General features: G+C 47.3%; 1 protein-coding gene across 2 annotated transcripts in view; it reads left to right on the forward strand.

Annotated features, from left to right (window-relative positions):
* XIRP1 (xin actin binding repeat containing 1) overlaps nt 1-12138 on the forward strand; it is a 48239-nt gene extending 36101 nt beyond the window's left edge. Inside the window, exon 9 of one of the 2 annotated variants that reach the window (XM_019499287.2) lies at nt 850-12123. In XM_019499287.2, coding sequence (XP_019354832.2) covers nt 850-8568 — 7719 coding nt within the window. In that variant the 3' untranslated portion in view covers nt 8569-12123. Of the gene's footprint in view, nt 1-849 lie in introns of both variants that reach the window. The other variant, XM_019499291.2, reaches the window with a different exon arrangement.
* The last annotated feature ends 12756 nt before the right edge of the window (nt 12139-24894 follow it).

Raw genomic sequence — 24894 nt, forward strand, 5'->3', positions numbered from 1 at the left:
AAATACGTTGGTTCACAAGAAGCTGCACCTTTTCTGCAATTTGCTGTGAAATATAATGACCGCGGGGTTTCTTTTGTTGCTTTATTACTAATGTTCAGCCCAGATTTTGTTTTAAACTGCAACTATTTATGTTTAACTGAATGGAGTTATATTGCACATAGCTGATCTCAAGCCAAAAAAGTTAAAATGTCTTCCAAACATAATACTAGATGCTTGCAAAGAGTCAGCAGCTCTGATTGTACTGGGATCATCACTAGCTAGTAGGCCTCCAGTGGTTTCCACACAGCTATATACATATGTGGTCTTCATTGTTCAGTGGCTGAGTGTTGCCTGGTCAGTGGGTCCTCTCCCACTGGATTACCAGGAGACTGCATGGGCTTTCTTCTGAATTCCTGACACGGCCTTCATTCCCCAGACGCCATGCAGACACCACCCTGCACATCTGGGAGATAACTCAATGGGGTGTTAACTCCCTGCTTGCTGCTATTTGACAAGGCCCTACTAATATTATCCCAATGGTTGTCCTTCCTTGCTAACATTGCCCAGACTATCTCTGTTGCACTTTAGCTGAATTTAACCACGGGAATGTTAGTGTCTAAGAGCCTGGATCGAGAGACTTTCCTTGACACATGTATTGCTTTGCGAACCGATTTAACCACGTAAGCGTTTGCAGTGGTGTGATGCTTTTGAGTGTTGTGTGCTGCTGAAGCCAAGATATGGAATTAATATTCAGTAGACGCATGGGTTTTCCCGGCTTTTTTATTTATTTATTTTTGCTGTTGTCACTACTAATGGCCACCGGTCTGAATGGGGAGAGACGATGCTGACATTTAAACTGTTTCCCTAAAGATGGCAGAGGCTCAGAGCCAGAAGTCAGCTAAGGTGAATGGCAAGAAAACAGAAGAGGGCTTACCTCCTCCTGCCACCCAAGACACCCTTCAGGTCTCCGCTTCCCCCACGGGGAGCCAAGATCCAAACCCCCTACCTCCACCTCCTACAAAGGAGTCCTTATCCAAGTTTTACCAGCAGCGCCAAGTGAATGAGCTGAAGAGGCTGTACAGACACATGCATCCTGAGCTGAGGAAGAACCTGGAGGAAGCTGTGACAGAAGACCTGGCAGAAATGCTCCACACTGAAGATCCCAACACACAGGCCTCAGTGAATCAGGACACAGTAGCCCCTAGTGACGTCCAGTCCATGCGCTGGATCTTTGAAAACTGGACACTGGACTCTATAGGGGATCATGAGGGCACCAAGAAGCTAGCCGACGAGGAGACGAGGAGCGGGGACGTGAAAAGTACATCCATGAGGTTTGAGAGTCAGGCACTCAATGGGGACAAGTCATGTGCATCGATCAAAGTAGCAGAGACGGGACAGGCTAAAGGGGATGTGCGGACCGCCCGATGGCTGTTTGAAACCCAGCCACTGGACTCGTTAAACAAACTGTATACCGAGGAGGCAGACGTGCAGGAGGCAGTCCTCAAGGAGCCTGTTCAGAAAGGAGATGTGAAAGGTGCTGCACAGCTCTTTGAAACCCACTCCTTGGATGCCCTGGGACGTTGCTACTCCATGGAGGAGCAGAGTATCCTGCAGCTCAAGTCAGAAATGCAGGAGCAGAAAGGTGACGTCAAAAAAACCATCAAGCTCTTCCAGACTGAACCACTCTGCGCAATCAGGGACAAAACTGGGAACATTCACGAGATCAAATCTGTCTGCAGAGAAGAAATCCAGAGTAATGCCGTCAGGACAGCCCGCTGGCTATTTGAGACCCAGCCACTGGATACCATCAATAAGGACACCTCTAAAGTGCAAATTATCCGGGGGATTTCATTAGAAGAGGCAGGAAAGCCAGATGTCAGTGGAGCAAGGTGGATATTTGAAACTCAGCCTCTAGATGCCATCCGAGAGCTGACGGTGGAAGAAGAGGCTTTCAAAGCATCCATGGATTTTGTCCCAGGGGCGGATGTCAGTAAGCAGAGACTGCTCTTTGAGACTCAGGCCCTTGCTTCTCTCAAAGGAGAAGCCTCCGACAGTGGTCCAGCCAAAGAAGAAGTTGTCGGCGGTGACGTGAAATCAACACTCTGGCTATTTGAAACCCAGCCCATGGAGACCCTGAAAGATAATTTTGAAGTGGGGCATTTAAAGAAAGTGAACCTTTCAGAAGAGGAGAGAGGAGATGTGAAGCAGAGGAAGCACATCTTTGAGACCTGTCCCCTGGGTAGCATCTCCAAGGCATCCTCAGAAGAGGTCTCCGCCACCAATGTACAAGAGGTGGTGAAAGGAGACGTGAAATCATTCAAAACCTTGTTTGAGACTCTCCCTTTAGACAGCATTAAGCAGGCTGATGCTGAACCTGTCACCAAAGAGAAAGAGGAGATCCCAGCTGGGAACGTCAAAGCCACCCAGGTGCTGTTTGAGACAACCCCTCTGTATGCTATCAAGGACAGCTTGGGCAATTTCCACCAGATCACCTCCGTCAGCAGAGAGCAAGTCATAAGCGGTGATGTCAAGAACTACAAATGGATGTTTGAAACCAGACCTCTAGACCAGTTTGATGAAAGCACCAAGAAGGTGGATATCATTAGAGGGATCACCAAGCAGGAGGTGATGGCTGGGGATGTCAAAACAGCCAAGTGGCTCTTTGAAACCCAGCCCATGGATGTCATCCACACCCAGGTGAACCAAGGAGAAGAGCACTCATCGGTGAAAAGGGAGGTGTCCCAGAAGGGCGATGTGAAGACCTGCAGGTGGCTATTTGAGACACAGCCGATAGACACGCTGTATGAGAAAACAGAGAAGAAGCAGGAAGAGGATGGCTCTGTACCACAGGCCAACGTCAAGTCATACACGTGGATGTTTGAGACCCAATCCCTGGACTCCCTGAAAGGCCAGGAGGAACAGTATCTGCAGGTCAGCAAAGCATACTGCCAGGATGACTTACAAGGGGTTGATGTCAAAACTGTTAGCCACCTATTTGAGACTGAACCCCTGGTCAGTGATGCCTCCGGCGAGCATGACTCAAAGAAGCCTATCAGGTATTCCAGCCGTGTGGAGATACAGTCTGGGGAAGTGTCCAGGGTGAAGGAGTTCTTTGAAACCAAGCCCTTGGATACAGCGGATACACCGACTGCGGCCGTGAAAAAGAGCGATGTGCCCACAGCTGAGAACATCGAGGCTGGATCGGTGCACAAGTTCACCTGGCTCTTTGAGAACTGCCCAATGGATGCTATAAAGGACAACACTGAGGGCATCCAGGAAATCCCTCCAGAGAAGGATATCAAGGGCGGAGATGTGGGAGGCAAGAGGTTCGTTTTTGAGACCTACTCCCTCAACCAGATCCATGACGAGGTGGACGAAACAGAGATCAAGAGGATCCAGCAGGAGACTATGAGCAAAGCGAGTGTCAAGTCCTACACCATGCTGTTTGAGAGCCAGCCACTGTATGCCATTCAGGACAAGGATGGGGACTACCATGAAGTCACATCAGTGAAGAAGGAGGAGATCATGAAAGGTGATGTGAAAGGTGCCCGGTGGCTGTTTGAAACCAAGCCACTGAACCAGATCAAGAAGGAAGAGGAAGTGTTTGTTATTCGGGCTGTCACCCAAGAGGACATCAAGAAAGGGGACATCCAGGCTGCCCGATGGAGGTTTGAGACGGAGCCCCTTGATTCCTTCTCCCGTGGGAAGCGACCTGTGGTCAGGACAGTAGATGATGTGCAGAAAGGAGATGTCCAGTCCAACAAGCAGCTTTTTGAGTCTCAGCAAGTGAGCCAAAAGAAGTATGTGCGGATGGTCAGCGTCAGTGATGTCCAGCAAGGTGACGTGAGGACCTCCACCTGGCTCTTTGAGAACCAGCCCATTGATTCTCTGAAGGGGGAGCCTGACGGCAGCACCATCAGCACTGTGCAGAGAGAAGACAGTCAGAAAGGGGACGTCAAGCGCTGCACCTGGCTCTTTGAAACTCAGCCCATGGATAGCCTCAAAGACTCAGAAGTTTCTGCCCGCCCAGATGCCCCAGAAGCTATCCCATGTGCTGACGTGAAGAGCACAACGTGGCTATTTGAGACGACCCCCTTGGACAAACTCAGCTCTACTATACATGGAGAAGAAACAGAGGTGAGAGAGAGAACTGTGAGGGAAACTTTGCAAACCCTCTGCACCTGCCAAGCCATCCAGCATGGTGGGATCCTCATAGAAGCCAATGATGCAGAGAGCGTGAGGATGGCAAAGTACCAGCTCAGCAGCCCGGGCACTCCAGAGATCCAAAAAGAAGAGACTGTGAAAGGCAATTTGCAACGGATCATCTTGCAGCTGCTGTACCAGACCAAAGTAGAGGCCCAGGGGGTGCTGGTGGAGGAGGATAAGGAGGGCAAGATTAAAGTCAGCCCACTGCAGCTACTAGATCCAAGCAAAGCCCATAAAAGCGCAGAGGACTTGAGTGATGATGTGACAAAGGTTCTCCATGACCTCCCTAGCCAAGACATCTCCATCAAAAAGGGAATGGTCATTCAAGAGATGAAGACGGGGTCAAGGAAGATGACCATCTACTCCCTCCTGCACCACTCTGTTCAGCAGGAGGTTGTCAAAGGGGATGTGAAGTCAACCATCGGAAACCTGCTGGCTTCCTCACAAGAGCAGAGGACAGCAGCGACCATCAGACGGGAAGACAATGAGAAGGGAAATGTCCAACTGTACACCAGTTGCATTGAGAAGGGAGACCTGGACTATCTAAAGACCCTGCAGCATAAGTCAGAGTTTGAGTCCCTTGTCCAATCCCAAGCTGAACAGGAACCAGCTGAACCTATCCCAAGAGACACGCAGGGGGCTAAGACACATGTCTTGCAAGAAGAAGAACGAGCAGAGAAAGCAATTGCAGATGTTGTCACAGGGGATGTGAAGAGGGCTACGAAAGTGCTCATGTGTGAAGGAGTAAGTAAAGAGGGCACGTTAGAGAGAGAAGCAACGGATGCAGGTGCCGCAAGCTCCACTGTGCAGTGTCTTGGGAAGCCCCTAAGCCTGCCCACAGTGGTGGAAAAGAAAGATACTAAGCGTGGGGAACTTAAGGTGACCATCAAGTCACTTCGAAAGAGTAAGGATGGTAGTGAGAAGGTGGAGAAGGAAGAATCGGTCATAGAGGGAGCCAAGGTTGCGCTGCAGGAAGAAGCCTCTGCTGAAGCGATGGCTCAGAAAGATGAGGCGGCCAAGGCAAGCCAGTGTCTGGTGGTGGGGCAGCCCAGCCAAATGACAGCAGACGGACAAGAGCAGGCTCTTGGAAGTGATCTTCAGGCCGCCATGCAGAGTCTGAGGCTGGCCACAGCCGAGGCGAAAAGCATTCAGCACCATGTCCAGAGCAAGCTCCACAAGAGCAGTGAGGAAGTCCACATGGCCTCCAAGCAGCAGGCCGTCAACACGCAGAAGAAAGTGACCCTCCAGTCAACGGTACGCAAGCAGGACTGTACCGCCACCCAGCAATGTCAAGCTCGCAGTGCCACCACCACCACCACCACCAAAGTCCACAAGGCCTCCAAGTCCCAGTCAAGCGTGTCACAGAAGAGCATGACGTCCCACAAAAAGGTCAGTGCTTCTGAGGAAGTACGGGGAGAACAGCAGTTGAGCCAGGAAAGTCAAGTTATGCCTAGTGCAGATGTTAGCATTAAGGATGGCCTTTATACTGCCAAGCCAGTGAAAACCTATGTAAATCCTTTCCTTGAGTCTGATTACAAAGAGCAAGCAGTGCAAGAAGAAAGAGAGCAAGATGTTATGATCAGAGGTGATGTAAAGACAGCTATCAGAGCACTGCAAAGTGCTGCGGCAGAACAGAGACCGGTAGAGAAGGAGGATGTTGTTCGAGGTAACTTAAAGGCCACGCTTCAGTCACTGGAAAAGTCTAATGTTAATGTCTCCAAAGGGGATTTTAAAGCTGCTATGATATACAGAAATGCAGGGCAGTCGTATACCACATGTAAAAAGAAAAATGAGGCTCCTGCGGTTAGTAACGAGGCAGCGGGAGTGGCTTCGGGGTCGCAGCCAGATACTGACTTTCCTCCTCCTCCTCCTCCTCCAGCTGCTGTGATGAAAACAGAGCATTGCCCACCCTCAACCAAAGCACCAGAAGCAGCCCCTCTACCACCAGCCAGCAAGGACGAAGGCCTGGAAGGTCCTGCACCCACACACAGCTCTCTGCCACAGACCCTTGCTCCCATCTCCACCCAAGCCAGTAATCAGAGCCCCCCAGGCAAGCCAGAGACTCTCCCCAAACCACAAATTACTGCCCCACCACGGAAGAAACCAGTCCCACCTCCAAAACCTGAGCGTCTCTTACAAGAGGCACGTTCACACCATGATAGCAACAGCAAAGGGAGGTTGACCAAGCCAGTCCCACCCCCGCGGCCTCCTAAACCCCCAGGCCTAGGCAAGCTAAGCAGACCACCCATGGATGAGGCAAAGGGCACATGTGATGCAGAGGTATCAGAGCAATCAGGTTGTGGGGAACATCCGACAAAACGCTGTACTCCACCGTCACCAGTAGTCAGCACTGCCAAGGCAAAGGACCAGACCTGTGAGACAGCAACACCAAAAGGCATTGCTAAAACACCTCTTCAGATAGCAGAGGAAAGGTACAAGGCAAGCAAGGAAGAACAGGGCAAGGTGGAGTCCAAGCATTCGAAGACATCAGAACCACTTAAAAATGAAGTGTCCGTTTCTGAATTGGAGCAGACAAACGAGAAAGCAGCAGTCCTGCAGGGCATTCAGGGATGCACGGACACTTGTAGCCCAGAGAACGGGTGCATATTCGCATCCAAACCAGGCTGTCTGGGTGGATCTCAGGCAGCTCTTGCTCACTCCGAAGGTCAGAGTAAGTCAAATGTATCTCCGAATGGTCAAGCCACCCTTCCAAGGAAAGGAGCTGCCTCACCCAAGGCAGAAAATGCAAGTGTGCCTAATGCTTACGAGTCATGGGACAATCAGAGCCATATCCGGAAAACGAATCAGAAGAGAGCAGAAGGGAAATCAGCATTTGCCCATCAGCAGGTGACTGAGCAACAGCAGGTGAACAGCAGACGGCCGAGACCATGTGAAGTGGAGACGGAGCAGCTTGCAGAGGAGAAGCCAGTGGTGGTCATGCGAGAGAAGCCCGGCCGGGAAACGGAGGATGAACGGCGCAAGCGGCTGTCTGTTCACAAGGAGGAGATCATGAAGGGCAACGTGAAGGAGGCCATGGAGATCTTTGAGAACCTGCGGCGGCAGGAGGAGCTGCAGGAGATCCTGACGCGGGTGAGGGAGTTCGAAGAGGAGACGTGCAAGGTGGACGTAAAGGCCCTGAGGAGTTTCTTTGAGGACGTCCCCGAGTGGGTGGTTCGGCACAAGTCTCGCCAGCCGAAGCAGCCACCGCAGCACAAGGCTGAGAAGGTCGAGCCAGCGGTGAAGGAGGACTCCGACAGCGTCTCCTCGGTGGAGCTGGCTTTCGAAGACCTGGAGAGAGCAAGCGCTGAGATCATCCACCTGAAGGAGCAGACGCTCGCCAGGCTGCTGGACATTGAGGAGGCCATCAGGAAAGCTCTCTACTCAGTCTCCAGCCTGAAGTCCGAATCAGACATAGCTGGGCTCTCTGGCCTCTTCAAGGAGTCTCTGGGGAATGCCCAGAGCCCCGCTACTAGCAACAACATCCGCAAAATCAGCATTGTGTCCAGCAAATCCAGGCAAGAAAAAACAGGACAGGAGACGTCAAACGCAGCCTCGGCAGGAAGTGCAAAGGCAACAGAAAAGACTGAGGTGTCCAAGGCCGAGTTAGCGGTCCCCAGCTTGGTTCAGCCCCGTGTGAGTTCTCCCTCCTCTCCTTCCTATATCTCCATCGCATCTGCTGCCAGAAAGCCTGCAGAGTCTCCCAGGGCAGCGCACGCTGCCTGGGATCTGCCCTCTCCGGACGTTCCTGACACCCAAGACAAAAGGGATCCCTTTTCTCTGGACAGATCTAGCTCATTAGTCCACAAATCAGGGGGGGCAGGTGGATGTGACCTAGCTCCAGTGGAGAACGAACAGGAGCCCATCCAAATGAAGGCAGGAATGAGCTCAATTAGACAGCACTCTCTTGGCAACCCAGAGCACCAGAGCAGTAGCACCAGTGACAAAGAAAAGTGCTCACTGGACACATCCAAGGGCAACTGCCATGGTGCGCTCAAGGGAGGCCTTTCTGATTTCAATCCTCAGGCTCCCCTGATTGTCTCCAGCCCACAAAACCCAAAGAGGCAGAAGAGCATCTTGGAACTGCAGACCGGGCCTAATGGATCCAAGCTCTACGGGGCCACCAGAACCGTGACGGAGCAGTACGAGGAGGTGGATCAGTTTGGAAACAAAATCATCACTTCGTCTACCACCGTCACCAAGCAAGCGGAGACCCAAACTTCCACCATGTGCGACGTTGTCTCTCCCCCCCACTACGAGGTCACCGCCTCGCCTCTGCTACGGAGGTATCTGCGCAGCCCAGGGGAAGAATTTCACTCCAACGGCAGCCTTCAGGACCCCGGAGTGGTCTTTGTCACTTTTGGTAACTCCAAACCCAAAAAATAGGCATCCTGGAATAGCAGGAGGTGCGAACTGTGTACAACACACCCAACAAATACATCACACAGGCAGGAACTTTCCAAGTCTTATGAGCCATGCAAGGACATTATCCTAGTGTTTGTGTATGGGAGGGGCATCTGGATTTAGCTTTTGGGACAAACGGCATCCATCTGAGCAACCCTACCGACTCAGCATCAACCTGCATCCAAAGACCTGACACTCTGATAGAAACACGAGTGTGAAAATTAGCTAATTGTAAATGGTGGTTTGTTCCCTTCTGAACAGTATTTCCAGGAGCATCCGTGGCCTCCCTGAACACAGGCAGAAGACGGGAGGATTAGAGCCAGCTAAAGGAGCCACTCATTGGAAGCAGACTAGTTTTTCCCGCCTTGCCCTCGTCTTCCCAATATCAGTGATGATTTCCCAATAAGCATATTTTATTCCACATACTACACACACATACAGGTTGAGGGTGGGTTGGATTAGTTTTCTCTTATTTGCTAAAAAAAAGAACATTCTCAAAGTGTTTGTGTGCTAAGCAGAAACTTTTACAGGGAAAGGATTTAATGCTACCTAAAACTGTTTAAATCAGGATTTCCAGATTAATCAGTATCATTCCCCTTAAAAGGATATAAAGAACAATGCTGTGGTTAAGACTGGATTAAATAAGCCAAAATAGATGGTTTTTTGCTTTCCTTTCTTTCTTTTTTAGACTTGTAATTTATTATTCATTATATACAAAACTGTATCTTAGACTCCAAACTTTCTTAAGTGTTTAACGTTTAAAAACATTTTCAAACTTTGTAAAGCTTTTTTTTTTTCTTTTTACAATTACTTTTGTTTTGTACATTCTCAACTCAAGATTTTAGATACTTTGTGGCTTTTTTTTTTTAATTTTTATTGCTGCATTCTGAAGGTAAACATTGCCTCCAAAAAGACTTTGGTCTGTGTGATTTTGTTTTGCCGTGCGTTGGATTCATTTCAGAGAATTCAGAAATCGTATTTTAATGAGCCAGTTTAGCCTGTCATATTTGAGTGTCGACATTTGGATCGTCTCTGCAATTGCTTCCTCTTTTGTAACTATCATTTTTGACAATTCAAAGGAAAAAAATACTTTTCCCCTACATTTTGACCACTTCTAAAAATATCCTTAAAAAGACAGTAAAATTAGCAAAGAAGGTGTCTAAGGTTTGATGAATTAATGAGTTTAATTAGATCTAATTTGAGATTTGTTCCTATGGTACTGGAGCAATTACTCGTAGGGCATTTCATAGTTCTCTTGGCTGGTCAGTGCCCCGGTCTGAGCACCTGCCTTGGCTCAGTCGTGCCCACACTAGCGTGGCACTTACCTATGACACTTTGTTACTCATTGCACTGTGAGCCGCACAAATATTGATCACCTTAGTGCTAGTTTGCAATCACACCTTCAATTTAAGCAGCACATCGGTGGGGAGTGGCTACACCCTAATGGGGCAGAAGTAGGGTTATGTGGATCAAGAGATAATCCTGCCTTAGAGTGGCGTAACTTTGAACTGCATAATAAGTGCTTTAAGCCACTTGAAAGGTGTTAATGTGTGGACAATCCAGGGGTTAAGAGCTCCAGGAGCCACCCAGAATTAATGTGTAACAAGGACTTTGGGGGTATAGCCCATCATTTTCTATGTTTCAATAAAATGAGCTTCTTTTCTAGTAGACCGTGGGAAGAATTGTTTGTCTTTCTGGATATACAGTGTGTGATGGCATTGGAAGATTATCAATATGTGAACGGTTCAGGATGCCTCTCAAGGCAAATTATTTGGGCTGACACCCAGGTTGTAAACAGCATTTGTACTTTAGCCGATATTCCTGGCCAAGCCAGCTAGCCCGCATGTGAAGTACCCCACATTCAGGCCAGATTACTCTGTATGGGGACAGGAGCAGGGTCAAGGAGGTCATCCTAGCAACAGCCGGAGTTTACTTTACAGTGAACAGAAGCCCTTCGAGATCTGGACAGGCCTTTCAGACCTTGAGTCCAGTCCAGTCATGTAGGAATAAGCAGGCTCCATACATGTGCCACTACTTATTAGGCAACACAGAGCTAACTGCTGAAGGCCGGCAGCAAATTACCATATTTACATGCACACCGCTCACAGCCTTTCCCCCAGAACCAGCCTTCCAAGTTTGGGGTGCATGTCTTCCGCAGGAAAGCTGATATTTCTGCCTTGAAGGGCAGCCATGGCATTTCTATTCAGGCAGAGAGAGGTAAGGTAATTTCATGGGTCGTTAGAATCTACTTGATTTCTACTAATTGCTCTTTACTCAAAATGTGTTAACAACACCTCTCCTTTATAATGGTCATGATGTTCCATTAATCAAAGTAGCTTTCTTCATTTTCGCTTCCCCAAAACAAGGTGCAGGTCTTATTTGGGGTGCTTCCATGTGAGAAAATACAGTACTTCCTCTCTCACAGAGCATGGAGGAAGCAAAAGTACTGCACCCTGGGAGAAGTATCTATGCTTCGTGGGATTATACCTGGGAAAGGGACAGCCAATGCAGCTGCCTTTGATTTAGGGCTGAGTTTAAAGTCACAATTGAGCCTGTAATCTGGAAAGGAGAAGAACAAGTGAGTTTTTCTCCAGGTATATGAGATCATGAAGGATCTGTTAAAAATTTAACCACTCTATAAAACAGAAGGACCTTGATTCTGTTCCTGGTTCTGCCCTTAGTCTTTCGGGTGACCTTGGGCAAGTCACTTTACCACTCAGTGCCTCAGTTTCCCCTTCTGTAAAGTGGAAATGAGAATTCTGACCTCGCTTGCGGAGTTACTGATGAAAAGTGCTGTCGAACAGGTATGTGTTACTGCTCTCCTTTCTGCTTCATTACCTCTGGCAGGGAGGGGTTCAGCTCCACTCAGGATTAAAACCCAGCAACCTTGTAATAAATAAAAGAAAATATTTATTTCTGCAGTGTGTAATTAAACCTGTGGCACCTACTGGCTCAGGAAATCCAGCTGAGTTCAAGTAGGTGTGCTTTAAAAAGACGGGGTAGTTTTTGCTACTAAGTGGCAACTAAGGTAAAGAGAGAAGGCTAAAATCAGCACTTATGCTGGTTGGCTGTGGGGAAGCCAGGAAGAAACTCTTGGAGCACTAAAGCCCTGGAAGGAGGCCTAACACTTTGTACATCATTCTCAAGTGACCCTGCCAGAGGTCAGATGTAGAAATCAGAGGCCGTTTGTAGATGACACTTTAAAGAGAATTTAAAGGGGGTTAAATGCCTTTTGCACCACTTTAATGGCATTGCTGTTTGCACATTCGGTGGCATAGTGCATATTAATTCCAGCTGCTGTAGCATGTTCGGCAGTGTAATGCACCTTAAATGACTTTAGGATGCAGCAAATGACTTAGGGGCGCTGCAAAGTAAAACACGTCCTAGGAGTTTTAGTTTCCTACCCTACAGCCGCAGAGGAAAGCACCCGGCTGTGTGTGGCTCAGGAGCTGCGCAGGCAGACCATGCAGGCAGCCCAGCAGCAGCCTGGGAAGGCAAGCTCCATGGAAGGGGGAAAAAAAATGGCAAGCCTGATCTTTATTTTTTCTCTCCCCCCCCGGAGCCTGCCTGCCTTCCTGAGCTGCGCAGGGGCCCGGTGCTTCCCTCCGTGGCTGCGGTGACCCCTGGGACTGCCCAAGCCACTGTGGGGGGTGGGGGATGCTGCCCCAAAGGGAAGTACCAACCCACCCCCCCAGACAGCTCAGGGACCACTCTGCCTGACAGCAGCAAACTCTCCCTTCCCCACCGCTGGAGAGACAGGTAAGTATCAGGCTCTGACACAGATGTAGGCAAGGTTTACTTCATCCTAAACTGAAGTGGTGTTTTTAAAAAAACACCACTTCAATTTCGGGAGAATTAAACCCCCGTGTCATCCACAAGCGGCCAGAGACAGCCTTGCCTACGTTTCTCTGACACATAAGGCAGGCCCTTTCAGAAGGAGCATGGAGAATGAACCAAGTGGAACTTGTCCATCCCTCGGATAAAAGGCGCACACCGCAAAGAGTGACTCCACAAACTTGCAAGATACAGAATTGGGCCCTGGACCGTGTTACATTTAAGCTGATAGTGAGATAGCCAAGAGACATCATCAGCAATGTAGGCAGCACAATGGTTTCAATTCTGGCCAGAGCCCAGAAGAGTAGGGATACACTAAAAAATAAAGCAATAGGCAAAAACACCTGACACCATGAGAGCCACTTTGCACGGACTATATCTGGCGGGGATTAAAATAATAGTCAAGCACGGCAGAACTTCAGGAATCATTTTGTTTAGGATCAATTCCACAAGCAAGGCAATGGGGTTTGCTTCCAATTCTGCTTTTGAGTTGATTTGGGTTTTTTTTAGAATTACCATCAAAAATATTTCCACCACTACTTTTCTAATCCCTGATTGATGCAGGTGTTAATTTGTTTCAGGTTACCCGGAATTCTTCTTTCTTTTATTTAATGTAAAAGATAAGTGCAACGATTCTTTAGGAAACGGTGCATCAGGTTGTAATGGTTCCACGGGACTGCAAATAAACCCAAATATCTAGCCCTGCCAGCACTTAAAATAATGATCTTCTTATTTGTATTTCTCTTTTCCAGGATGTTTAAACGCCTCAAAGATCCATTTATGAGGCTGAAATAATTTGAGATGTAATTCTTTCATGGTATTTCCATTATCCAGGAACTAAAATACCATAAGGAGACAGATGTTGTATTATTTCAGCTCCATACATGGCCCCTTGAAGCACTGAAACAAATATAAATTGAGGTATCAGTATGTGCCTTTTGCTTGCAACCCTGCAAAAACACTGGTATTTTTTTTTTCTTTTTTCTCTCAAATCCCAAGTGTGCTTGTGAATTATTTGGGGCCTCTGGATACAACATATCATATTGTTTATATGTCCCAGCATCCCTGCTCTCCCTTCATATGCATTTGCAACCTGCAGAGAGGTAATCATGATAAATGTCATTTTATGGCCTGCTTGCAAGTACAAAATCAATGGGAGAATTAAAGGAGGTAATGTGTCAAACTTGGTATTCAGGGACCCAGAATGAGTCACTTGACTGTGTCTCTTCATATGATATTATAGCCACGAAACAACCAAAGCCTGGTGGAAGAAAGGGGCAGGCTGAATTGCTGGGGTTTATTCCCAGAGTGGCTGTAATATGTTCAGAGAACGCCACGTCACCCATCGATAAGCTATTCCTGTCATCCCTAGAAACACTGGCGGACCTTCTTCTACCTGAGCTTTGAACTTCTCAAGCATTATGTCCCATTACCATCTCACTATGTCTTAGCTGGAGTTTTGTGGTCTCTGAAGTAGGTTTGGGCCAAGAAAAGAGGTTTTGAATCAGGCTCTGGGCCCCAAACTCAGATCTTTTTGCTCTGCTCTGAGTTCTGTAAGCCTTTGGAAAGCTGTACGTGCACATCCGATAAGAACCGACATGCCCCAGATCATTAAGATGCTGGACCAGCTTCATGAGAGAAGGCGTCTGAATGCCCCAGAAACCATGCTGAACATCATTTCCCACTGAATGCATTTGCTTCAGTCAAAAGGCCCGATTTGAACATAACCTATCAACTTAACACCAGCTCTTGCTCACAGGCCGCTGGCATTTCTCTTATGGTGACTGGAAGAGGCCATAGTAGCAGAAAATTAAAACAACCAACCATTCACTGAATCTCCCCATTCAAAGGCAAGATGGTCCTTTAATAATAGAAAATATTGGCTAGCAAAATGATACCACACTTCATCTTAACCAACAGGCCAGTGCACTTGCACCCTAGCAAGCTATAAAAGCTTTGCATAATTATATGACATCTCATTAGTTTTCTCTGTTAATTTTTCCCAGTAAATGTAACGGTGAAGAGCAGTATCTTAGCTCTGTTACTCCATGTTGTGCTCAGGCCAGTCCTTCAAACCAAAATCTCTATTATGTGTACTTTTCCTGATGTCCCGCAACCTCTGTGATCAACAATTTACTGAAAAATTACAGCTACTTGCTTTCCTTTAATCATATTTAGTCTTGTTGCTCAAAAAATGGTTGAAGAACATGAATCGTGATTATAGTACCTGAACTGCTTAGTAATGCTTTTCATCTTCCCTCTATTTCAGTTGTATGCAAAGCACACACGCTTTACTAAACCTGTGCAGGGGAGGATTCACACAAGGTATAACTGGCAGGGTTCGCACCCTGGGACAGCAGAGAATAGCTGCTGCTATGAATGGCAGGTGCCGGTACAGCTAGCAACTACGGGGTTACCGAGACAAATCCCAGATGTGCCCCCCTCCTGCACCTGCCACTGATTGCCGTCCTAAGCAACTTCAAATGCTTAATTTGGAAGTGATGAAAAGTAACTTCAGGGAAATGAGACGGTCTCTATGCAGGGTGGCCCTAATCTGCTCTGTGCTGGCTATGCTGATACTTCTCCTGCTGTGGCAGGAGGGGTGGGCAGAAATGCAGTTAACAAAGGGATTCCTGCCCCTGCTTCGCCAGAGCCTTGAGCCCCATTGTTCCCATTCTGGTGTCCCTATGCCGCTGGATTCACAGGACACACCTAGGGTCATTAGCTACTGCATGTCACCTCAAGCCACCCATTTCCTCCGATACCTGGCTGTCTGCAACAGAAGCCCAAAAACACATGCACATGGTCACTCCGTTCTCTTTAGCATATCCATTTGGCCTGAAGCAGCTGCAAACTTTTCCCCAAATAATTTTTTTTTAATGTTCCTTCCCCAGTTGGACAATGTGTATTGGGCATGAGCTCAAACCAGCCTCAGATGGATGCTCTGAGTTTGGGAAGCGTCATTGTTGGAGCCCAGGTGCTATAATTTTTTTAAAAACAGACACTCTAATTAAAGTGCCAGGAGCATCTCGTGTATCAGCGTCCCCATGGTTAAAAATGGTGGCAGGGTCATTTTAACTAAAGCTCATTTGATGAGCTTTAGTTAAAGCACCCCCACCGCCATTTTTAACTGCAGGTAAACTGATACACGAGACGCTGGAGTCTGCTGGAGCAAGGTAATTATCACTCTGCCAGACTTGATTAATCAAATCTGCTCCACACTGGAATTACAGCGCATCGGAGCAGCCTCGCTGCTCATGTATAGGCGCCTACAGAGATTAAATAGATACCATATTTAGCTGCATATTATATGCACCTTTCCACCAAAAATAAACACTTCAAAACTGGAGTGCATGTCTTTAGTAGGGAAGCTGATTTTTTTTTCTTGGCTGGAAGAGAAGCCAAGGGGAATAGAATAGGAGCTAGGATGCCACATTTCCTGGACAGTCTATGGTTCCAGTAGGACTTACTCTAGGTCACACAATTGGCCTTGACTCTGAAAAAAATATTTTTTTTCCCCTACGTTTTGCTTTCTGAAAGCAAAGTGTGCATCTTATTTGGGGATATTGCTAATGCTCTGTGTTTCCTAGTCATAACGGATGGCTAATTTCAAACAGCTCTCCTTCACCTCTTATGGTTCTCCACTAATTATTCTGATAGCATCCCTAACATGACAACTTTTCTGTGCTTTGTGTCTGTAGTGCACAAGCTGCAAGTTGGGGCTGAGATTCCCCTCTCTAAAAGTTGTTTTTTTCCCCATCTGAGCTCTGCTAGTATTTTCAGCTATAGGTACCCACCTCTCACCCATGCTTTTCTGAAGCCCAGGGTCCTTACTTTTCTGCTCTCCATCCTTCCTTTTCTCAGGATCCTGAACTCAATCATCTCATGGTTGCTGGTGTCCAAATTGCCATCCACTACTACATTCCCCACCAATTCTTCCCTGTTTTTGAGCAGCAGGTCAAGAAGAGCATGGTCCCTAGTTGGCCTCTCCAACACTTGCACTAGGAAGTTGTTCCCAACATTCCCCAAAAGCTTCCTGGATTGCCTATGCATTGCTGTATTGTCCTCCCAGAAGGTGTCAGGGTGTCTCCAGCATCATACTGGAGCTCTGAGCAATCATATGGCTCTTTTACATAAAGTGCAAGTCACCCTCCTCCTCTTCTCCCCTGCCTGTCCTTCCTGAACAGTTTGCACCCATCCATGACGGTGCTACAGTCCTGCGAGCTATCCCTTTGTGTTTCATCAAGAGGCAAGGATTTCTTTGGATGATACCATACGTTGGCCCAACTGTATAGTTGGGATTGAGTTAGACAAGCTTTTGATGCAAAACATTTTTCTTCTGGTCCCTTCAGGTGGTCTGATAAAAGATGTCACCCAAAAGAATCGTTGCCTCTCGCAGTTCCTGGACTATCACAGCTCAACATCATTCAAACACCACCACTGTATTTCATCAGCATTATCTATGTGATGGCAAGACCATCATGCTCCAGTAACTTGCTCCTAGTCATTTTTATCACACCCCTTTCTACTTGCTAAAGTCTCATCTTTGGAAATGTTCGAGCTCTTTGATATGGTACTGATCACAACCCTGCATCCTAGCAATGTATAATAAAGGAAAACACAAGGATAGTCACAAACTCACTTTTGGCTTTTAATTTAAACCATATAACATATAGCGATATACCTGAGTTGATTTACTGGTTTACAAAAATTGCTATTATCTAGTTCTACTCTCTGGGTGCATGTACATGTGCATTTAAGCACAACTAAATTTAATGTGCATTAAGCAATTTTTGGTAGGTGTCTACATGTGCAGGGACTTCGCACTAAAGTTAGTGCCATGTGCCCCTAGTGGCTGGGCAGACCTAGCACTAAAGTTAGTGCCAGGTCACGTCTACATGTGCATTAATGCACTTTAACTAATCGTGCCTAAATTCGATCCCTGCAAATGCATTTGCAGGGATCGAATTTAGGAGCAATTAGCCTAATTTTGCCATTTTTAATGTGAATTAAGGCCACGTACATGTAGATGTGCACCCATAATGCACATTAAATTAGGCTAATGCGCATTAACGCATCTCATGTAGACACTTCCTCTGTGAAGACCTACAGAACTAATGGGAATTAATGCATCAGTGGGCATGGGCAATACAGAATTGGCTAGGATTTTTTGTTAAATTATTCACAAATTTGTCAATCAACATCTCTGTCCCTCCGAAAGTTTCCAAATTGTAAAGACAGGCTGAAGAACCTCTCAGTCTGGCTGTCCTGTGCCTCCAGTCATCCAGCAATAGGCAAGTTTGACATTCCCTGATATTTTCAAAGTAAAGCAGGAGATTTTTAAAAGTCTAGGTACTTTTAGACATTAGTTACAAATGAAAAGCACAATATTTTTCCCCTTAGCATGTCATCTCTAAAGGCATGTTGTGAGTGTAGTAATGGAACCGTTCTTTAAAATGCCTGGAGTGATGTCAACATAAAAATGTGGCTGTTGACCTGTTCCAAGTAAGGGCAGAAAGTATACTCATCTCAGTCTCTTGCAGGCTCCCTAGGAAATTGTGTCCAAAGCTGCAAGCAGACCTGTAAATGCACTGGATATAGAGACTGAGTGATCAGAGAGCAACAGCAAAACACACGGCTAAAGAAATGGAATGGCTTTCAGGAAGAAAAATCAGATTGACGTTCATTTGACCAATGGCTGTTGGTTAAGTCAGCGAAGCAAACGAGATGAATTGGTTTCCAGTGTGGTCAGGGGATGATCTCATCTCCACCACTTTGTGGCCTGTGCCCCTGGAAAATTAAACTGGCCAAGCTTACAAAAGGATTCATCAAGGTTAGATACGTAGAACTGGGTCACTTTGAAAACTAGATCCAGTGATCTACCCACACGGCTGTAAGCTTCAAAGACATCCCGCTTGCTTAACCATGCAAACAACTCATGGCTATTTCTGCAGCTGAGCTACAGCCTGTGCTTCTTTGCTGACACACTCTCACACTCACTCTGTCGCGCTCTCTCACACTTGCACTCTCCAGAATCAAATTGGCTAGGGCATTCATACCACAGTGATTCGCTGCAACTATTCCCATGACTTGGTATTAGCTGAATCCCATCACATTGGGAAATGCGGCCTACAAGAAAACACGCTGGATGATCAGACCAGGCAGATTACTGTAGCTAGTAGAACATTAACATTTACATTTGCTGCCTTTTCTGGTCTGAGCTGCCCAGTTTCTGTGAGCATCTCTAGGGACATTGCTTCCAAAGACCTCCATAGGTTTGCTCATCCAGTGAAGAGTTTACAGGATAGTCTTTCTTGTCTCAGTTTGCCTAATTTCATAAAGGGGCAAAGGCCCAGTGCAAGTCTTCTGTTCTGCAAACCCATTCCTGTTTGGACCCCAGACTCTGATCCTATACATGATGGCAGATGCCTTGGATCAATCCTGAGTTTGAAGCTTTTAGAAAAGTGACATTAATCTTCATTTTAAAATGGCAAGGAAGTGAAACTCCTGGAGCAAGTTTAGCAAAGCTATGCTACCTATTACATTTTGGTTTAATTGACTTTGGTTTCTTCTTTGCCATTTCAGTCCATGATGAAGGAAGTATGTTCCTCCTGCCTTCAGCCTGTCTATTCTATGGAGCGAGTGGTTGTTGATCGGGCCCTTCTGCACAGCTCATGTTTCACCTGCAAGGTCTGCGGGAAAGAGCTCAGGTAAGTAGTAAGACCTGGTGCCACTTTCTCTTGAGACAACTCAGAGTGGCTTACAGCATAAATGGTCCTCCTTTAGCAGTGCCAACAAGGAACATCTCTGCAGTGGGCGTAAACAGAAGAACAATGTCTCGGACATGATTGCTCTCCCCATCACTAGGGCTTGAAGCCTTCCAATTGTGAATATGCGGTGCTAGGACTCTCTGAACCAAGACTCATGGGCTGGGGCAGAAGAAGCTGAGGCCGGAAGAAGCTGCATCCCTCCCAGGTCCCACTCCACATCCTAAAGGAAACCTGCATGGGATTTAGCACATTGTTGATTAATTTGAGACACTGTTCAGTATAGCCCTATAGTGAAGCAAACACAGTAAGCTTCTTGTTCCTCTAGTGGAGGCCTTTTATGAGTCAGTCTACCCACTATTAGTATCTTCTTCTGTACTTGTCTCTAATTAGATGCAGTATAGACAGGGAATGGGGCACAGAAAGGCTGGAAGCCAGGAGTGGAGCACCTGGGTAAACCCTGAGCACAGTCCTGCAGAGGGAGGTGGCATAAGAGACAGCTTCACCTCAGCTCCTGATGCTCAGCAGAGCTTCTGGGGTCAGGATAAAGATGCACTGGGGTTGAGCTAAAGACTTATAAACATGGATAATTGGTCTGGAGGGGTTGGAAGGAGGCCCAGAGGGACACCCCTAAGTAGAGGTGTAGACATACACAGACTTTCCTCGAGACTGTCTCCCCTTAGGATGGTCCAAAAATTCATTGTAAAGGAGCTGTTTTATTACTGACTTGAATATACTTCTGAGATGGAAACTGGCAACCAACCAGCACACAATGCACTATAAAGTGAGAGGACATGTTGACCTGGAACATCAAGGACAAAGTCCTGGGACCCTTAACAAAAGTAACAGGACATCCATTTCTAAATGTCTCTCACACACACCCCGCAGGTTGCACGAGGTTCAGTTTATTGATTTAGAGACCTCATTATTAAGGACAATAGAGGCCATTGTGATGGCATGGCCTGACCTCATGAATGACTGGTCATAAGATTTTACCCAGCAATTTCTTCATCAAGCCCATGACCTGTGGTTGAGCTAGAGGTTATCTTTTAGAAAGGCTCAGCTGAGTGACTTCAAGCAAGGAAGACTCCACCTATGTGCCTTATTAAACAGCGTGCAGTTTACTGTGCATAAGAGACTTAGAAATGAATGCTTTGTGGAATCACTAGGGGTTTGAACCAGAGTGCCTAGGTATTTCATTAGCCACAAAGGTAGCCCCATCAGCTCTGAGCAAGACTCGCTGAGAGTTTGCTCTGAGATTGTCCTCATTCCCAAAGGAAAATGTGTGTCAATCAAATGCAACTCCCTAACAATACAGTGAAGATGCCCAGGGCAGATTGTCCTTCACTGCCAGGGATCACATATGTTGTTCCAGATTCTCTTTCACTCCTTGCTGTTCTTCCTACTCAGCGTTACTCAGAAGTGTTGATATGCCTTGTTATGATGTTAGGCCACATTCAGCCCAACCCAAGATGTCTGGAGAAGATAATACAAAGAGCAGTTTTTCCTGCCTGCAACCTTTGCAGATGCCAAACACAGTCTTGGCAAAGACAAGAGACATCTAACCACCCCGGGGCCCTTAGACTCCCTGAAGAAGAGTCCAAATGGCATCATACTCTTGACCACATCATGTTAGTTGGTGCTGGTGCAAGATACTTTACAGACTCCGGATTAATTTGCACGAGGAGGAATGAAGTTTGTTGGAAGTCTCCTTCCCTCCATAAATCCACGCTTGCCGCTTAATGACACAGTGCGTGCCAAAGGCAAACTGCATGTATTGATCTTTGGGGGTGTTTTGAAGATCAAGGGGAAAGCATCATCCATAGTAGGGATGATCCTGTAATATCCAAATATGAGAAGGGAGAGAGACCCTAAATGTATGCACCCGGGAAGGCAACAGAATCGCTCCTATGCTTTAGTCAAGTCACTCGGTGTCGCTCGCAGTTGCAGTTTGGTCGTCCCCTACGTGAAATGAAATTCTGGACCGGGCGCCCCGTGTTCCCCTTCTCCCCTTACAGGCCAGGCTCCATGATCAGATGACATCTCCCCATGCTATCTCTTCATTGTGAAGGGAGTTGGTCACAACATGGGAGTCCCTGGAAGTAATGAATAGATCAGTGGTTTTCAACCTTTTAAGACTCAAGGCACCCCTTGGAAAATGTCAGCTCTTAGTTTTCACTTGTTTTTTGACTATGGAGAAATAACAGAACAATTCTTCTGTTGCAAAGAACTCAGAAAGGCCGCAGTGGGTCAGAATGGTTTTGATATCATGGAGTCCTATTGGAAATCTTCACGGTTATCTTGTGAATCATGTGTAAATGTTTGCACATCTAACAGTGCTATTATTGTATGGCACCCTATGGTATCTTTAAAACAGGGGTGGGCAAAATGCGGCCTGTGGGCCAAATGCAGCCAGCCAGGCCATTCTATCTGGCCCGCGGGACCCTTAAAAAAATTAGAAAATTAATATTTATCTGCCCCTGACTGCCTGTCATGCGTCCCTCGATGGCTTGCCAAAACTCAGTAAGTGGCCCTCAACCCAAAATAATGGCCTGCCCCTGCTTTAAACGGATCCCAAAGCATCCTGGCGTACTGCAGCACGTTGGTTGAAAATCACTGGTATAAAGGGAGGTGGTGTCTGAGAGCAGAGCCTGGCCCAGGAGGAGAAAGGGGCCATGAGAAAACTAAACTACAGCTCCCATGAGACACTTCTGTGGGTAATGGGACTGATTTATTTTATTTTTTACATGTTTACTGATCATTAAAAAAAAAAAAAAATCAAACCTTTCTAAAGTCAACAGATGTTTTTCTGGAAGTTTTGTTTAATTGAAAATCAAAATTTTCCATCCAAAACAATGTTGATGGGGATTTTTCCATCCATGCTAATAATAGGCCTTTTCATGCCAAAGAGTATTTAACTGCTCTGCTTGATGTATGTTTTGCAGCCTGCATAATTACACTGCCCTCCACGGTGCGCTCTACTGCAAAGGCCATTGCAAGCTGCTTGCCAACGCTAGAGGAGGAAATGAGAAGGAAAGATTCGTTTACAGACATAAACACCAGCCACGGCAGGCAATGGTAACAGTCGGTCGAAGGTCAGAGCCCCAGAGCAGATATAATAGAGCTGGAGAAGAGACAGTGGAGAGATCATTTGAGTCCCATTCAGAGCTCAGCTTGGAGCCAGCTGGCCAAATGAAAGGACCCAAGAGTGAATTTGCCTCCTTGAGACACCAGCTCGAAACTAGCTGGCCACCCTTGGGAAAAGCAGACAGAAGCATCCACAAACCTAGGAAGAGCGAATGGCTCTGGGAAAAGACTGCATTGAACTGGCGAAGCCCGGAGGCACCAGAGGGAAAATCCATTGCAGATACAGCAGCGAGAAAGCAACCAAACCAGCTACCTAGCATCGCCGTTTCGGAGAGGGAAGAGCATGGGCCCCCCTGGAGCAAAGCGGGAAACCTGAGGGGCAGTAACAAGAAGATGGGGTGTGTGGATAGAAATGTGCCCAGACATCTCGAAGGGAAGCAAGGGAGCAGAGTATCAGAGAAGGTGGCTGTCTTCCAGCAGGGCAAAGCCAAACCAAAGGAGAGGAGTGCTCCCGCTGTTTCGCCTTCAGCACTGCAACCTGTGAAACCACCGGTTCACGGCTCATCCGTCTCCCGGTCCAAGGCGCTGGGAGCCACTAAGGGCACCAGCTGGGCCTCTGCAATACCTCTCGAGGCTGGTGCTCTCTCTGCAGCAGAGCTTGCTCCTACAGGTAACAAGCTTCATGTCCCAGGGTCCGGCGAGGGGGTCTTTTACGCAGGACCTGCAACTCTGAGCAGTCGGGGCACCAGACCACTTCCCCGAGCGACAGGGAATTTGCCAGAGCAGCCACCATCCACCGTATCTACCCCACAGGACAGGCAGCACCCCCAAGAAGGGAGAGGCGGTAAGTCGGCTGCTCATGTAGCAGGAGAGGCTGAAGCAGGCAGCATCAAAACCATGCCACCATGCGGAGGTACCCACCACCCAAGCAGAGCTGAGGGCTCTCTTTCCTCCTGTTTTGGAGCCCAGACGTACGTAGCTGAGCATGATGCTGTCCAAAGTAACGAAGCTTCATGCCTCTCCGAGGAACCAGCAACACCTCACACAGAGGTCAGCTCACTCGAGCCTGAAATTTCGGTTCAGTTGTACCAGGCAGCTGAGCAGGTCAATGAGGATTCAGAGACGGACAACCAAGAGCTCCCTGGAGTGCTTATGCCAAGACCTTCCGAGACAAACTTGCAAGGATCTAGGGAAAACGTGTTGGCTGGAATTAAAAGCAGCGAGCCAGAGGTTGAGAACAAAATGCAGCCAGAGAGCACATCAGAGTCCTACAAGATCCTGAAATATAGTCCTGGGCATAGATCTCAGGAAAGGAAACCAGAAGAAAGAGCCATTTCTCCATCTGGACAGGCACAGGTTACAGGGGATGAGACTGCACCCTGCCCACAAGCGGCAGAATCTCAATACACGTGCGGCCCGCTAACAGACAGCCTGCAAGGGGATGCTTTGCCAGGTCATACTGCATTGTCTGCTAAGGACATTTCAGAGCCAGTGGACACACATCCAAAAGCAGTCAGTGCAACGGGGGACTCGCATGACAAGACAACTGGAAAAGAAGAAACAACACTCAAGTTACGGGGTCCAGATGATATGCGAGGGGGCATCCTTCTTGTTTCTGAGCCACCCAGCAAGATGCTTGAACCTTTGTCATCGAAGGAATCATCAGAGAAACCTGAATATCATTTAGCTGGAAATGGTATTGTGGGTGTGAAACCTCAGTATGAAGGCAAGTCACGCTTACCTGCTAGTGCTCCCCAAACCAAAGACACCGGAAATGGAGAGCCTGGGAAAGAGACACCAGCAAAAGCTTCCAGTGTGGGGAAAAATCACTTTGCTAGGCTTTTTGCTTCTGAAAATAAAAGTAGCACCCCAAGGAAAGAGCTAAAAGGAAGAAAGAAACCCACAAAGCCCCAGTCTGCCTTGGCCACATTATTTGGCTATTGCTCAGATAAAGAATGGAATCAAAAGGGAATTCTCACCCCAAAACCCTCACCAAAGCTTTCAGAGGAAAAAAATGATGGAGAATCACGGTCACAGATCACCAACTCAGCCTCATCAAGCCAAAAGGCCTCCAAGGATGAGGCTGTAGCTCCCATTGGAAGAGCAGTGGCAATTTCCAAAAATACAAAGCAAAATTCAGGGGCCCATGTGGGATCTGGGCAAAGAAAGAGTCCTCCACATTTAAGCAGCACTGAGGTCTTAGAGTCCCAGGTGCTCTTGTCGATGCCTGGTGAAAGCAGTCCAGCCAGCACTGGAAATGTTGATGAGGTCCCTGGGCTTGGAGTTGAAAGCCAACCTGATTTCAACACGCAGTCTCTACAACAGCATGGTGATAGCTATCTGCCTGCAGTTTGGTTGGCAGCATCTCAGAAAGGAGCTCCAGAAACCTTGGAGGGCAGAGCTAGCCTTTTACAGTCTCCTCTGGCACCAATTGCCCCAGATGACACTAGCCTAAGTCTCACCAGCTAAGGAAGTCTCCATGACACATGTCTACATGAAAAACAAAACCTAACGGGCTTGGGTGATCGAGACTTGGCACTAAAGGATGAAACCGTTCCTTCGTCGAACCACTTAAAGGAATTGTGTAAGGAATCTGAGCTTCACTTAGAAAGCAGGGATC

The sequence above is a fragment of the Alligator mississippiensis genome, chromosome 5 (assembly GCF_030867095.1).
Source record: "Alligator mississippiensis isolate rAllMis1 chromosome 5, rAllMis1, whole genome shotgun sequence".
NCBI lineage: Eukaryota > Metazoa > Chordata > Crocodylia > Alligatoridae > Alligator > Alligator mississippiensis.